The sequence below is a fragment of the Electrophorus electricus genome, chromosome 8 (genome assembly GCF_013358815.1).
Source record: "Electrophorus electricus isolate fEleEle1 chromosome 8, fEleEle1.pri, whole genome shotgun sequence".
NCBI lineage: Eukaryota > Metazoa > Chordata > Actinopteri > Gymnotiformes > Gymnotidae > Electrophorus > Electrophorus electricus.
Genome location: NC_049542.1, coordinates 10,119,558 through 10,134,979, shown reverse-complemented (window position 1 = coordinate 10,134,979; position 15,422 = coordinate 10,119,558). Strand labels below are relative to the sequence as shown.

The 15,422-nt window shown below is 36.6% G+C and overlaps 1 protein-coding gene across 1 annotated transcript in view; it reads right to left on the bottom strand.

The window, feature by feature from the left end:
* Positions 1–310: 310 nt before the first annotated feature.
* The window catches only part of tshr (thyroid stimulating hormone receptor), a 33,301-nt gene continuing 18,189 nt past the window's right edge, over positions 311–15,422 (bottom strand). The window contains exons 6-10 of the mRNA XM_026999817.2: positions 14,267–14,344; positions 13,832–13,900; positions 12,858–12,935; positions 8,947–9,135; positions 311–1,619 (exon numbers count right to left, since the gene is read on the bottom strand). Coding sequence (XP_026855618.2) covers positions 311–1,619; positions 8,947–9,135; positions 12,858–12,935; positions 13,832–13,900; positions 14,267–14,344 — 1,723 coding nt within the window. The remainder of the gene's footprint in view (positions 1,620–8,946; positions 9,136–12,857; positions 12,936–13,831; positions 13,901–14,266; positions 14,345–15,422) is intronic.

Below are 15,422 nucleotides of genomic sequence, written 5' to 3'. Positions count from 1 at the left end.
GGCAGGATGTACATTATCTAAAGAAAGACAGCCGCGTGTTGCTAGCTCAAACCATATTTGACATAGGCTTTCACATACATAAAAACAGACATGAAGCACATTCAGATGATAGATGTTTTACAAATGTGTGTAAAGGATTAATCTATTTACATGAAAAAAAATCTCCTTGTAGGAAATTCTAGCAGTATATAAAAACTGAATTAATTCCCACAACTGAGTTAATTCTTTGAATGTAGTTTAAAATATTCCTACTAGGTTCATGTCTCCTGCTTCTTTCTTTTCTTGCTGTTGGTGATGGTTATCTGATGCCTCAACAGTCCATTAGGTTAGGAGGATTTTCCTCAGATTTTTGAACTCTCTTTTGCCTACTTGAGCCTCCTCTTCTTGCTTTTGAGGAGAGGGTTTGGCCTCTAAAGCGCTGGGCCTGCCGCTGACACAGGCCAACTTTGCTGAACAGGATAAATACATCGCCACGAAAGGCCTTAGTAAAAATGGCGTAAAGAAAAGGATTAGCACAGGAATTCAGTGGGTAAAACAGCACCAAGAGTATCTTGGAGTTGGACATAGTTATGAGTGGGTGGTCCAGCACAGCTGACATGGCATAAAAGGAAATTGGTGCCATGCAGATAAAGTCAGTGAAAATAAGCACAGCCATACGTTTGGCAATGTTGGCATCCTTTTTGGCTGAGTTATAAGTGGGGTTGTGCACAACACAGTATATCTTAATGTAGCATGCACAGATAATCACAAAAGCAACAATGTTGAGGACAAGAACAAGAAGGATATAGATCTGGTCCATCAAGGTGCGTGTTTCCATTGGTAAGCAAATGCTGACCTTCTTGTAGCTGCTCACCCCTAACAGAGGCATGAGGGCCAGAAAAAAGCAGAAGATCCATCCTCCAAGCATAATGGCAGATGCATGGCATAATCGCAGCTTGCGATCTAAGCGCATTGCAAAACTAATGGCATGCCAGCGCTCCAAAGTAATAGTGGTCAATGTATAAACTGACAACTCACTAGCAAAGACAGAGAAGAATCCAGCAAGGGTGCACCCTGGCCCAGTCTGCCAGTCTATGGCATAATTATAGTACTCTGACTGTGTGTAAATGTCAACTGAAGCGATAAGAAGCAGGTAGATGCCCATGCACAAGTCAGCAAAAGCTAGGTGACACATAAAGAACCGAGAGACAGATAGTTTGTAGTGGCTTGTAAGTAACACAAAGAGCACCAACAGGTTCCCCAGTATAGCCAACAGACTGACAAACCAGACAGACACTCGCAGGAAGTTGAAGCCCATAATGTCCTCACATGGGTTGAACTCGTCAGGGACCGGAGAGCATGCCACTTCCTCTCCATCCTCACACACAACATAGTCATAGCGACTGTCAAAGTCCTGACTTGGTAAACCCTGGGGTTTCTTCAGTTCAGCCCCAAATCCCATGTCATGTTCACGGTGTCGATCAAAAAGGTCATGGTAATCTAGGCTAATGTGGAAGTCCTGATGATTGATGCCTTGGTCTATACCACGATGGAGGGCTTGGACTGTAAGTCTGCCTATTGATCTCTTATGGTGGTGTTTGTACTTGGAAGTCAAATTACAAATGACATACTCCAGGTACCTGTTATTGATAACAGAAGAGAATATAGTTGTGTTTCCAGCAATAAGACTTGCTAATAACTCCTTGAATGCTACAGAATATCTTAAAAGTAATACTGTTTTTTAAAGATGTAAGCAACTGATTAAATAGTATTCTACAACACTTGTAGACTTGTACTCTGGTGTGCAAAACATCTTTAAATAAAATCAAGACATCTTTAAATAAAAGTTGACAGCTTTATATAAAACCTTTAAATAAAACCTGAGTTTTAAATAGAGTTACTGATCTTTCTCCATGACAAATAGCCATCATGAGGACTTGATCCATCATAGATTTAACTCGGTGGTTTTATACTGGATATAAATATTTTCATATAGTTTTACCAGAACTTTGATTACTTATTAGACTCTGGCAAGCTTGTAATGAGCACTGAATATTGTTTTCCTTCTAGTTAAATTATTTAATATGTCTCATAGCATTACTTTTGAAATGGTGGAAGTTTATGTAACATTAGGTTTAAGAAATCACTAAAGTTCTAACTACTTATTACAATCTTATCAATCAAGTCGAAATATCACAGTCAAATATAACTGATGATAATATGACTTCATTGAGTTCTGAAGGCTATAAATCAAGAACTGGGCTCAGGCTGTAACAAGTAAAATATAACAAATCCAGAAACAGGGTTCAAACAAAATACATTTATTAATCACAAACTGTAACAAACACAGTCAATGTGAAGAAAGAAACACTGGGTGAATTACTAGCTACCTGCATGTGTAGGGGGAGATCATCAAGATTGTTGCTGCTGTTCAAACCAAAATGCTTGTTTTCTATTTGCTCCTATAGGTCCTATTGCATTTTTGCTGTGGCCAGACAACCCATTGTAATAATTTCCCAAACCTTTTCCTTTACTTTAATTTTGGATTTACAGGAATAGTGCACAGCAGTAAAACATTTTCTAAATGTGCGAGTTTAGCTAACATGGTTCATTTTCAACTGCTCTTCGAAAAACAAACCTGGTCCTGTGTAATGTTTTCTTTTTTTTTTTTAGTGTGGGAGATTTATTTTACACTATGAATATGCTAAGAGTATGATAAAGCTACATAAAGGTGAAGCCATAAACCAGCCCAAGATTTTGTTAAAAACACTTACACAATGGCCCTGTTTTAATGAAAAATAATAAATAGATGGTTAGATTGACTGGATAGGTTAGGTTGATTGGATATTCAAAATTTTCTGTATGAATGTGACCTGTGTGTGTGTGTGAATGTGTGGATGTATGTCCAGTGTTGGTTGGTGCTCTGTCCTGGTCTTAGCCTCCTCCCCTTCCCCTGCACCTGGTGTAGTACCCCAGGGGGCTTCGGTTTTGATAGAGAGTACGCTGTGTGCAAATTGGCTGCTGCTTCTCATTGGCGTGTGAGTGTTTGTAAAAGTTGATATCGATATCTATCTGTAAAACATTCTTGAGTCTGATAAAGGTGTTACAGTGGCATGCAAAAGTTCAAAATATATGTTACTGTGAACAGTTAAGCAAGTTAAAGATGAAATGATTTCTAAAAAGCATAAAGTTAAAGACGACACATTCCTTTTGTATTTTAAGATAAAACAATTTTTTCTTTTCATCTTTTACATTTTCAAAAGTAACAAAAAAAGAAAAGGGCCTGAAGCAAAACTTCAGGCACCCTGCATGGTTATTATCTAGTAGCATCCACTTTGGCAAGTATCACAGCTTGTAAATGCTTTGTGTAGCCAGCCAAGAGTCTTTCAATTCTTGTTTGAGGGATTTTCATCCATTTTTCCTTGCAACAATCTTTCAGTTCTGTGAGATTCCTGGGCTGGCTTACATGCACTGCTCTTTTGAGGTCTATCCACAGATGATGCTCAGTGATTTTAAGATCAGGGGACTGTGAGGGCCATGGTAAAACCTTCAGCTTGCACCTTTTGGGGTAGTCTACAGTGGATTTTGAGGTGTGTTTAGGATCATTATCCATTTGTAGAATGTATCCTCTTTTTAACTTCAGCATTTTTACAGATGGTGTTATGTTTGCTTCCAAAATTTGCTGGAATTTCATTGAATCCATTCTTCCCTCTACCTGTGAAATGTTCTCCGTGCCATTGGCTGCAACACAACCCCAAAGCATGATTGATCCCCCCATAGTTAATGGTTGGAGAGGTGTTCTTTTCATGAAATTCTGTGACCTTTTTTCTCCAAACATATCTTTACTCATTGCAGCCAGAGAGTTCTATTTTAACCACATCGGTCGACAGGACTTGTTTCCAAAATGCATCAGGTTTGTTTCGATGTTCTTTTGCAAACTTCTGATGCTGAAGTTTGTGGTGAGGATGCAGGAGAGGTTTTCTTCTGATGACTCTTCCATGAAGGTCATATTTGTGTAGGTGTCGCTGAACAGTAGAACAACGCACCAGAACTCCAGAGTCTGCTAAATCTTCCTGAAGGTCTTTTGCAGTCAAGCAGGGGTTCTGATTTGCCTTTCTAGCAATCCTACAAGCAGCTGTCTCTGAAATTTTTCTTGGTCTTCCAGATCAAATCTCCTAGGGTTCCCATACTTTTGAAAGGTACTCCTTTCCTTTTTTCACTCTAAAATTTTACAAAACCAAAACAATACACTGATATTGCTTAATATGTTGAAAAGTGTTTCATCTTTAACTTTATGCCTTTTGGAGATGATTTCATCTTCAACATCTTCAGTTTTGACCAGGGGTGCCCAATCTTTTGCATGCCGCTGTATATAAACGTAAATAATGATAATGATAATAATAATAATGATAATAATAATAATAATAATAATAATAGTAATAATAATAATAATAATAATAGTTTTCCTGTCCAAACCTAAGAGGGGAGGTAGTAAATATATGAGATGTTGTGATGATTGGTGCAGACACCCTTCTTAGAGATTAAAAAGACTAGTTCATTTGCACATCTAGCAACTCATTAATTGTATGCCCTCTTGTGACGTTCAATAAAGATGTTTGTTATTACTCCTCATCAGTCATGGTGACTACCAGACTATCAGATGCCCCACAGATGAGGCCAGCCAGTATCATGGGTTAAAGCAGACAGTTTTATCAAATTTTAATGTGTAAAGAGGTGGTAGGAAAATAAGGTGAAACTGTACTGAAAAAGTTAAAAGGTGTAAAGATTTTAAATACATTAACTATTGGGAGCAAAAAGAATACAAGTAATTGTCTAGATATATAAAGAGTGGTGTTTAAATAGACATTAGGAACCACTTGAGTTCTAGGTATTAGGACCAAGAAGTGTCCATAGTGGGACATTCCATTGCATCTTGTCACCTAATACCAGGAGATCTTCCTGCAATGATTTACAGCCTTTAGGATTAGCCTGTATAAGTACTGTCTAAAGAAAAATGATGGGACACTGCCCAAACATAGAGGTCAATGTCTAGATGAGAATCTTAGAAAAATGATGGGACACTGCCCAAACATAGAGGTCAATGTCTAGATGAGAATCTTAGGAGCATTTGGCGTGCTTATAGTGAGGGAGAGAATTAAAAGTTGACTGTTTTGCTAAGCAGTTTTGTTTATATAATTATATTCTGTTAGATTTTGGTGTTTTTGTGTAATTTTATCTTTTGAATGATACTATTTGTGGACATGTTTGAAAAGTAGATTTGTTGTTTACTGCACTATTTTATGTTCTTCTCCTTAAGCGTGAATGGGTGACAATGTGAACAATGGGGGTATGTAGTTTCACTGGATTTATAATAACTGTAAAAGCATTAAATGATTCATTCATATGTATGAATATACATTTAGTTCTGCTGTATTACATCTGCTGTATTAAAATAATAAAATAAAACATTTGAGCTAATAGCCCATATGGTTTATTCTGGATTGTTACTGTCCCCAGGCAATTGGCAATATTGGATGTCTGGTCTGACCAGGCTTTATGTCAAGACAACACTGTTGTCTTGATTTCTTACACATTTTCTTACATATCATCATAAAAGGGTAAATAACACCTAATGGGCCTGTGATGGTTTCAAGCCTTATTTATAGAACAGTTAGCTTTATGTGGATTACAAACTATCACAAATAAATTCAGATATCATTAGAAAAAAAAATCCACCTAGAACTGCATTGTCATATGTGTGGTCATAATCTTAATTGTATTCATTTTGATCCTAATAAAGAAACTAGACTACTCATTTCAAGTAAAATATACATATTAGAAAATACCCAACAGTGTTTAATTCTCCACACCACAGAATATGAAAATGATGTAAGGTTATACAGACCCATATTTGTACCATAACTAGAGAATGCAGAGCTCAGATGGTCGGTGGTGACTTAATAGCAAAAATCAGAATTACCAAAAAACAAGTGTAGGGAACAAGGTCTAGCAATATCCATCTCTCCAAAAATATCCATCTCTCCAAAAACAATATCCAAAAACAAATTCTAAAGTCCCTGAATATTGCAGGAGACAAAAATAGTTGGTCAAATAAAGGCAGTACTTGACTGGAATCGGTTTCCAGTTTCCAGTTCCTAGGTCTAAAAAGAGTAGAGTATCACCAAGACTGTAATAACACATAATGGAACACACAGGAACAGAGGAGACTACGGAGATTACATCAGTGGAATTGTTAAAGGCAAAGTGTGCAGGGAGTGGTAAAACAAGAGAAATGTATGAAAAAATGGAAACTAAATAGGAGAGAAAATAGTAATAAAAATTTTAATGGGAAAGACAGTGGAGCAAGATCAAAGATACAAAATAAGTCAAAAAAGGAAAAAGAGAGCTTAAAGACTCCACACCTGCAGCAGGACAACAGTTAGACCATCTGGAGGATGACAGTGATACTGAAAATAATAACTGCAATAATGATGAGAGTGTCATGAATGAACAGCTGATAATAGAATGCAAGTGAAAAGCAAGGAAAAGAAAAGATATAGAAGATTTCAGAGAAGAGGAATAACTAATCAACCCTATTGCAGAGAAGGAACGGGAAATGGAGTAACCTCTGCAAATAATGGAAAATGGTTGGCCTGCAGAACTGGATATGGTAAAAGATATGGAGCGCGAATGGAAGGAAGATTTACAAGGAAATCCCAGGAAATCTAAAAGATTGGGAAAGCAGGGGCCAGCAGTCTTTGAAGCCCCAATAGTAGTAAAAGGAACTACATGCACATATGGACCTAAAATGACTAACTGAACAACTACCAAACCTGCACTGGGGAGGTCAGAAATAGATTACAGCCTTTATGAAGCACAGAAATGGCTATAAGAGACAGGTACCCCCTGGGATCAGACAAAAACGAATCAATGGTTGTTTCAGGTGACGCCATCAAAGAGTCTGACCAAGGAAGTGTATGATTCCCTTGATGAGTTAGTAGGATTAACCAATATTGACTGGCCATTATATTTATGGAATTTGGCAGATGCTCTTATCCAGAGCAACTTACAAAAGTGCTTTGTCATTTAATCATAGACTGTATCCTAGCCAGTACAGTGGGTTAGAGTCCAAGATACCATTGATCTAGAATGCTGTTGAAATACAGGATTCAATGTTGTTGCCTAGAAGAGCAAAACACATAAGCTCTGTGACAACAATAAGTGCAATAAACAATACCCTACAATAAGAACTAGAGTTTCAGTTACTCAACATAAGTTCAGGAACACTGGTCATTTACATACTCCACAAATAGATGGCTCTTCAATCTGTGTTTGAAGGTACTCTGTTGTTCATTCCACCATCTAGGCACCAGGCCAAAGAATAGACTCGATGCCTTCCATGAGACTTGAAGCATCGTGTTGCAAGCGGAGCCATATATGAGTTTCGAAGTACTTGAGGTATAGATCAGGCTTTGACCATTGTGTCATGTATGGAGTGGCTGGTCCATTTTTGGCTTTGCAGCCAAGCATCAAGGTTTTAAATCTAATGCGGGCAGCTACTGGAAGCCGATAAAGGGAACGCAGAAGTGGAGTGACATGTAGAAGAATGAAGACCAGTCATGCTGCTGCATTTTGGACAAGTTGTAGAGGTCTGATGGATCTTAGAAGAAGACGAGCAAATAGCGGGTTGAAATTTTTAGCTTTAAGAATACAGGAGACTGCACAAACATCTGGCCATCATACAAAGCCAACCTACAGTATCATGTAGAGAGATATAGGAAAAAGAAGGATCAGGAGAAGGAAAGCTTGGCAGTGCAGTTATGTAAAGCTCAGCTTACTGAACTTACAAAAAAAGATAAAAATAAAGATGAGGCAAAGAAGGATGAAGCTAAAACACAAGCAGCCATAATAGCCCAAACAGAACCCAAAATACCAGTTCCTCCACGAGTCCTGATCTCAGATTCTTAGGCAGCTATAATACCTACACCAATCATCCATTCAATCAATGTTTTCATGGGAAGGAAGAGCAACATTCAGAGGATGAGGAAAAGAACATGAATGGGAAATGAAACCCATGAGTATGTTACCCCAAATAAGCCCAACAAAGGATGATGTTATCCCGAACAGTTTCAGTAAATTTTCCAAAGGAAAATGCCTTTCCAAAAGCAAAAATTTTTGCTTAATTTATCTTCATCACACCACCCCCACCCCTCCCTTTCATGGGGGCTGTCAGTTTCACATTGAACAGGATACCCAGAAACCATTATCTCAGGCTACTTGTCCTCTGGCAGTTCTCACCCTCTCCCCTTTTGAACCCTCAGGTGGTAATCCACAGATTGTAATGTGAGATAGAAACCTCCAAAGGAAGTTCTCATGGTTGGAGATACACTGGGGCACAATGATTCTAATGACTCCTGTCTTGATGTAGCTAAATCTCAACAACAGCTTGTTTTAGTCCTTGATTTATAATGTATGCAACCCACAAGAAACTGAGTGTGTTATTTCACAGTTTGTAGGTTGATTGGCAGTCAAAATACTTAGTAAAAAACTTAATTTTTCATAGTATGTCCCCTTTAAAGAATTGTGGCTAGCAAAGTTACAGCAGAACAGCTAGCAAGTATGCTAGTAAAGAAAAACATTATTGATAACTGCTAGCTTACTGGCTAGCAAGCAGTGTATGTAACATTATTCAGCACTCACTACAAGCTTGCAAGAGAGAAAAAAAAAATTGTGAGTAAAAATATATATTCAGTAGAAACCATACCTACCTACATTGTGTAAAATTTAAAGCTGGCAGGTGTTATATAAAGCTGTCGACATTTTTTGTCTTTATTTAATGATTTATTACCCTTCCTGGCCAAATAATTTTTGAGAATTAATAAAGCTTACATTTAAACAAATGAAGGTTACTGTAAATGTTTTAAATTCCACCAAAATGATACTTTCTTCATACTTTAATATACAAACCCTTTCTGTTTCTTCATGTTCTTGAAAGCACAGCAGTGACTAGGATATGTCAGATCAGCTCTCATTAGCTCCTTGAATATTTTGACTGGTGGAAGCTTTTTCAGTGCCCAAACATTCCGAGCACCAAGTTCCCGTAGTGACTCCAGGCCTTTTGTTGGAAGAGAGCTGATACCTGAGTCTGAAATGTCACTGCCAAGAGGGTTCAGACAAGAATGAAATGGAGACATTTGGGTTAATTATTTTCTTTAGAGTCCTTTTCTATCCAGAGCAATAAGACAATTTAAAATTTTGTTCCCCCATATGAACATTACTGAATACTAGCAATGACAAAGTTTTTCATTAGTGGAAATTTACAAGTAAAGGTTACTTTTGCCATGACATTTTTAGAAACTAAAGCAAGTTCCAATCAAATGTGAGGCACAAGCATTGAGTTTGCCCTATGGCATTTCCATCTAGTTTTCATGATCTGTGTAACCATGCCTGTTTTCTTTTTAAATATAGAGAAATATACACCTTTTTCTAATGTCTCTAAAATATTTAACCAGCAAACAGGAAATAAATTGTAGTGAAAATGCTAAAGCAATGCTTTCATCTTTCATTTAGGTCCTTGGAACAAATTTTAGAACATGGAAAAGTGTTTCAGGTAGAAATACTTCATGACAACTGTCAAACACTTAAAATTCCAGCAAGTGTAAGCATAAAAGCAGCTTTTGTCAACTTTGATGTCAAGTATATACAATGTATAGCAAAAATGCGTAAAATTATGAATTATTAATATTGGGCACCACCCTAAACAGGGAAATTATTATTAATTACTGAAGGTTAATTATCATTATATCAGTCTCATTTTGAAGTTAGAATTCATAGTATGTACCTAACATCATTGGTTAAAATATAATTTTGCCACGATGACCAATAAATGTGAAGTTTATTGATTAATCAATATCAAAAAATTAAATGTCACAGGACAGAGGGTGCATAAAATAGCAGACGTGGCTCAGGTATATGCAACTCACTAACAAGTTTTTAGGGAGCTGGCCTGAGTGAAGGTGCTACAACAGGTGATGGCTGGGGTGTGATGGGTCTGCTGTGATTCTCTCCACATGCCTCCTGATTCTGGAAGTGCAGATCCAGCAGTGTGGTCAGCTTAACACCAATAGTTTTCTCTTCAGTCCAGATAATGCATTGCAGTCTGTGGATGTCATGCTTGGTGGCTGAGCTACCCCACCAGAATCTGGTGTTGACAGATTCTATGATGCCAGTGTAGTACTGGGACATAAGCTCCTGAGGCAGGTTTCTCCTGGGCTCCTGGGCCTCAGCTGACACAGGAAGTACATCCTCTGCTGGGCTCTCTCTATGATGGAGCTAATGTTTCTGTCCCACTTCAGGTCCTTGGTGATTGTAGTACGCAGGAACTTGAAGGACTCCACTGCCAACACACTTCTGTCAAGAATGGTGAGTGTTGGCACGGCTGAGGGTCTTCTCCTTAAGTTCACTGTCATCTCCACTGTTTTTGCTGTCTTCAGCTCCACGTTATTGTGGCTGATCCAGAGGACAACCTGATGTATGCAGATTCAACACCATCACATATGTGACTGGTGACTGAATATGACATCATGTGCAAAGTTCAGGATGTTGAGAAAAGCATTGGGAAGAGTACACAACTCTGTGGGTCATCCGTACTGATGGTCTGGGTTGTCAATGTGAACTTTCCCAATCTCACCAGCTGCTTTCTGCCAGTGAGGAATTTGGTGGTCCACTGGCAGGTTGAGGCAAACAGATCCACTTGCAGGTCAAGGCTGGAGTTTGAGTTTGCTAATATGGTCATGCCAGGATTAGAGTATTCAATGCTGAGCTGAAATCAAAGAACAGATTTCTTGCATAAGTTCTTGGGTGTTCAAGGTGCTGAAGGATAAGGTGAAATGCTTTGGGAATGAAGAAAGATATGGTGATGCAACATAAAATATGGATATTATTGCACCCAAACTGATTTATTTATTTTTTTTACTATTCCTGCCAGTGAGGAAGTTGATGATCCACTGGTAGACTGAGGCAAACAGATCCACTGGCACATCGAGGCTGGAGTTTGATGAGTTATTTACATAGTCATGCCGGGATGATGATATTAAATCCCGAGCTGGAATCCAAGTACAGAATTCTTGCATAAATTCTTGGGTGTTCAAGGTGCTGAAGGATTGGTTTAAATGTTCTGGGAATGAAGAAAGATATGCTGGTGCAACATAAGATATGGAAATAATTGCACCTAAACTGAAAAATAGGTTTATATACAAAATTGTTCATTTCATGAAAAAAATATTATATATGGTGAACAAAGATAACTCCACAAGCTGACAATAATAATGATGATGATGATGATGATGATGATAATATTAATCATAATAATAATTTTAAAAAAATCAATGTTTGCTGAACAAAGCAAGAGGTACATCAAATCTACTGAGCATGCACGCAGCAAGGTACAACGCCCATGGGCATTGTTCCATAGTCTCTTATAAAAAATAAGTTAATGAATTACCACCATTTCACCTTTTACTACTCACTCATCAGTAGCAAAAAATATTATACGTTTAAAAATGAACTAAAAATGATCAAATAAAATCTGCAAGTCACCAAATGATACCTTTGTAATACTATTTCTGAAAAACAAATTAGCTAAGAAGTTAGCATTTAACCAGCTAGCAGCTTATTTGTTGATATGATTATCTATCTTAGACATATTAGCAAGAATTAGGCTACTTTTGTTCTCAATCCACTTCTGACCTAGTTAGCTAGTAGGTTAATGAAATGCATCAAGGATTTTAAACATTCTGCCATTTGCCAAATAGCTAAATAGAATTCACTTTTCTTAAGGGCAAGAGAACATGAGCATATAACCATATGTCATAGTGTTATGGCACTGCATTAAGGTTTTAAAAAGACTTATAAACTCACTTATACACTGAAATATGTCATTACAGGCTAAAATAGTCAGTGTCAATAACTTCACTAAAATATCTGTTACACAGCAGTTTTTCATGTCATTGTTACAAAAGGTGATAGTACAGACCATCTTTTTGAAGTCCTCACCAGCACCACTCGACAAAGTGTGCCAGATTATCATGTCACCCAGACATCCAAAAAAACAAACACTGAGCTCCATAGTCAATTGTCATAACGTACTATGAAATTTTACCCCACAAAGTGTTGTGACATTCTATTGTCACAAAAATCTCTCAATCGATGTACTTGTTCTGTAAACTTGAGTGTGTTCTCTGCTTGTGTTTTCTGTCCATTTTTGGCCAGCGGAGGATGAGCACCCGCCTTTGAGTCTTGGTTCCTTTCAAGGTTTCTTCCTCATGCTCTACGGTGTTTTTCCTTGCTACTGTCACCCTTGGCTTACTCACTGGGGGCTTGGACTCAGACATCTGTAAAGTTGCTTTGTGACAACAACTTGTAAAAAGCACTCTATATAAATACATGACTTTACTTAACTTATGTAAACTTGACAATAATTGACAGATGTATGACAGATGCATAACATCTTACACTTATTGGAATAAGCTTCTGTAAATGATTACATATGGTTAAGTCAGGTGTCATGAAGGACTTATGTATCATGCAGCCTTCTAAACCACACCCTTGAGTAAAGCGTTACCATTTTTTGTTTGTTTTTGAAGGATGAAGGCACCTATAAATCTCTGACTCACACAAAAAAAAAACCCCATTGAAAGTTAAAAAAATTATTGATCACTCTCTTTTCCTTACTAGAGTATAGAGTGTTTGATAGTTTGGGTATTTGAGTAGAGAAGAGAACTAGGTGCTATACTCAAGATTTCTATGCCCAAGGGGTTCTATGAACATTTAAGAATTTAGAATATAAAAGACCCTTATAAAAATTTAAAGATACTCACAGGATCAATGGACCACTGATGACTTTTGCAAACATGCTCTCCTCAAGTCTTTTGAGCTGCTTGTTTCTATGGAGATATCTACAAATAATTGATTGCAATGTTATCAAGGAATAATATAAATATCAGTACTACATTTTTTCACTGATGATGGACGTTTAAATCCCAAAATAATATTTGATCATATAAATAAATTAAACATGTAAGTGTCTGTGTAACACTATAATTTAATACAAAAAATAATAATTACCACAAAATATACTGGTGCTCCCATACTCTCTCTCTCTCTCTATATATATATATATATATATGTGTATATATATGTGTATATATATGTATGTATATATATATATATATATATATATATATATATATATATATATATATATATATATATATATACACACATATACGCATACACACACACACACACACACACACACACACACACACACACACACACACACACACACACACACAGCATTTAAAATAACCAGTACTGTAACTGATACAAAAGGATCAATTGTCATCACTCATTGCTCCTCATCCTTTACCGCAGCATCCTATTGTATTGCTTGCAAGAGATACTTTATACTGCTTTATAATGGAGAAACCAAGAGAAGGCTTGGTGATTGTTTTTTGTTTTTTTTTAACACCTTCAGACCAACACAATTGAGAATCTGTCATTTAAGGTGGCAAGGTATTTTAATACTAATCTAAATTTCATTAATGACATCTGTTTGCATTGCCTATATGTCTCAAAGAAAAAGAACCCTAACCCTAACCCTCTTGAAACTTTAGAACCCCATGGTTCTAAATGCTATGATTTAAACATCTACTTTGTCATATATTAACTGGTTCCTCCTCCTACTATTTCTGAAGAAATGGGTCAAATTCAGCAAATATTAAAGTATTAAAGCAGTTTCATATTTGTTTGTAAGATGTAAAAAAAAAAAAAAAAAAAGTCTGAGTCTTACACAGCATCTAGTTTTGTCCCATTGAAGGCATGGTGCTGGATTTTGGTAAAACCATTACTGTATAACATCCTGTTTGACAGAAAGCAAAATGGGACAAGGAATTCATTTCATGGACTGAGGGACAGTTTATTGTCAAAGTATTCATTATATTTACTTAAAAGTGGTAAAACACTGCATGCAAATAGGTTTATTTCTATGCACTTAACATTTGAGCAAAATGAAAATTTAAATGCAGGAAACAGTATAACAAACTTTGGGATGTTTTACTAAAGTTGTAAAAATTAATCAGTTCTTTGGCGATTATTGCATTCCTCAAAAACACTATCTGTGCCCATGCTCACAATCCACAACATGATGTTCCAATTTCTAAGTAAAGACACAGAAGAAACTCTTCATTAAAGAAAAATAACAAATGGTGAATTTGACACTACTTACACTGTTAGCACATCATTGGTAATACCTTGGAATGCATTGGCAGGAATTTCAGTGATGTAAAGATTGTCAGTAATTTCTCTTTAAAAGAATCAGAAATAATGCTTCAAAAATATGAAAATCAATTGGCATTTATACTTTGGATTTATACTACAGTTTAATATAATTTAACTTTACAAATGTTTTAAAGAGAAGCACTGTGCCATGGAATCACCTGGTCATTTTATGCATTAATTACTATATCTGGATAGATTTTAACCATATAAAGAATCTTGGACTGTTAAGTAAAAGTCTTAATATTTATGTCCACAAAATTTGCACAGCCAGAACTTCAACAGTTCTGTAATTATTATGAAGAACAAAATGATGACAACAGAACAACAAAACTGGCAGAATATGTACAGAAATGTAGCTAGCTACTATTCCAGGCTGTGATGTCGGCACTTTATAGTGTTCAAGACCCTTTGATATCAGCCTTTAGTTCTATACTAGGATCAATTGGTTTCACTCAATGTATAGGAGAACGCACATGCTCTGGTGGACATATGCTAGAATTAGTACTGACATGCAGTATATAGAACCTAGTCATACTACCAGTCTGATGCCATCTGAGACCATTCCTGTATTTCATTTTAACTACATATCAGTCAAAATATATTCATCTTACCTCGCTACCACACCAGACGCATGACCACATCAGCTATTTTACCAGCTTTACTGCAGATCTACACTACGTTTTAGCCTAGTGTATTTTCATAATGTTTATTGCTTGTCCTGTTTGTCTTGTTCTTGCTCAGTGTTGTGGTTTCATATTCTGTTGCATGTTGAATAAACATCTATGCCTTGTCATCTCTGCATTTTGCCTTGCCTCCTGTTAGTTTGACTAATATAGTCTTCAAGTGATGATATTTCAATTATTTGATAATTGTTCAGTGTTTCATTTCATAGTTTAATTTTCTTCATTACATGTTCATTATTAATTTGCATTATTGTTTAGGGAAAACAAATCATTAACCACTCCAGCAAATGAATCATTCTAGAGTTGTCATCAAAAGCAAGAATGGGATACATAAACAATGATACCAAGACTCCTGCTTCTGAAAGGCCTATTTGCAATGGCCTATAACTCTCTAACCGAGCCAGTCCCAGAAAATTCAGT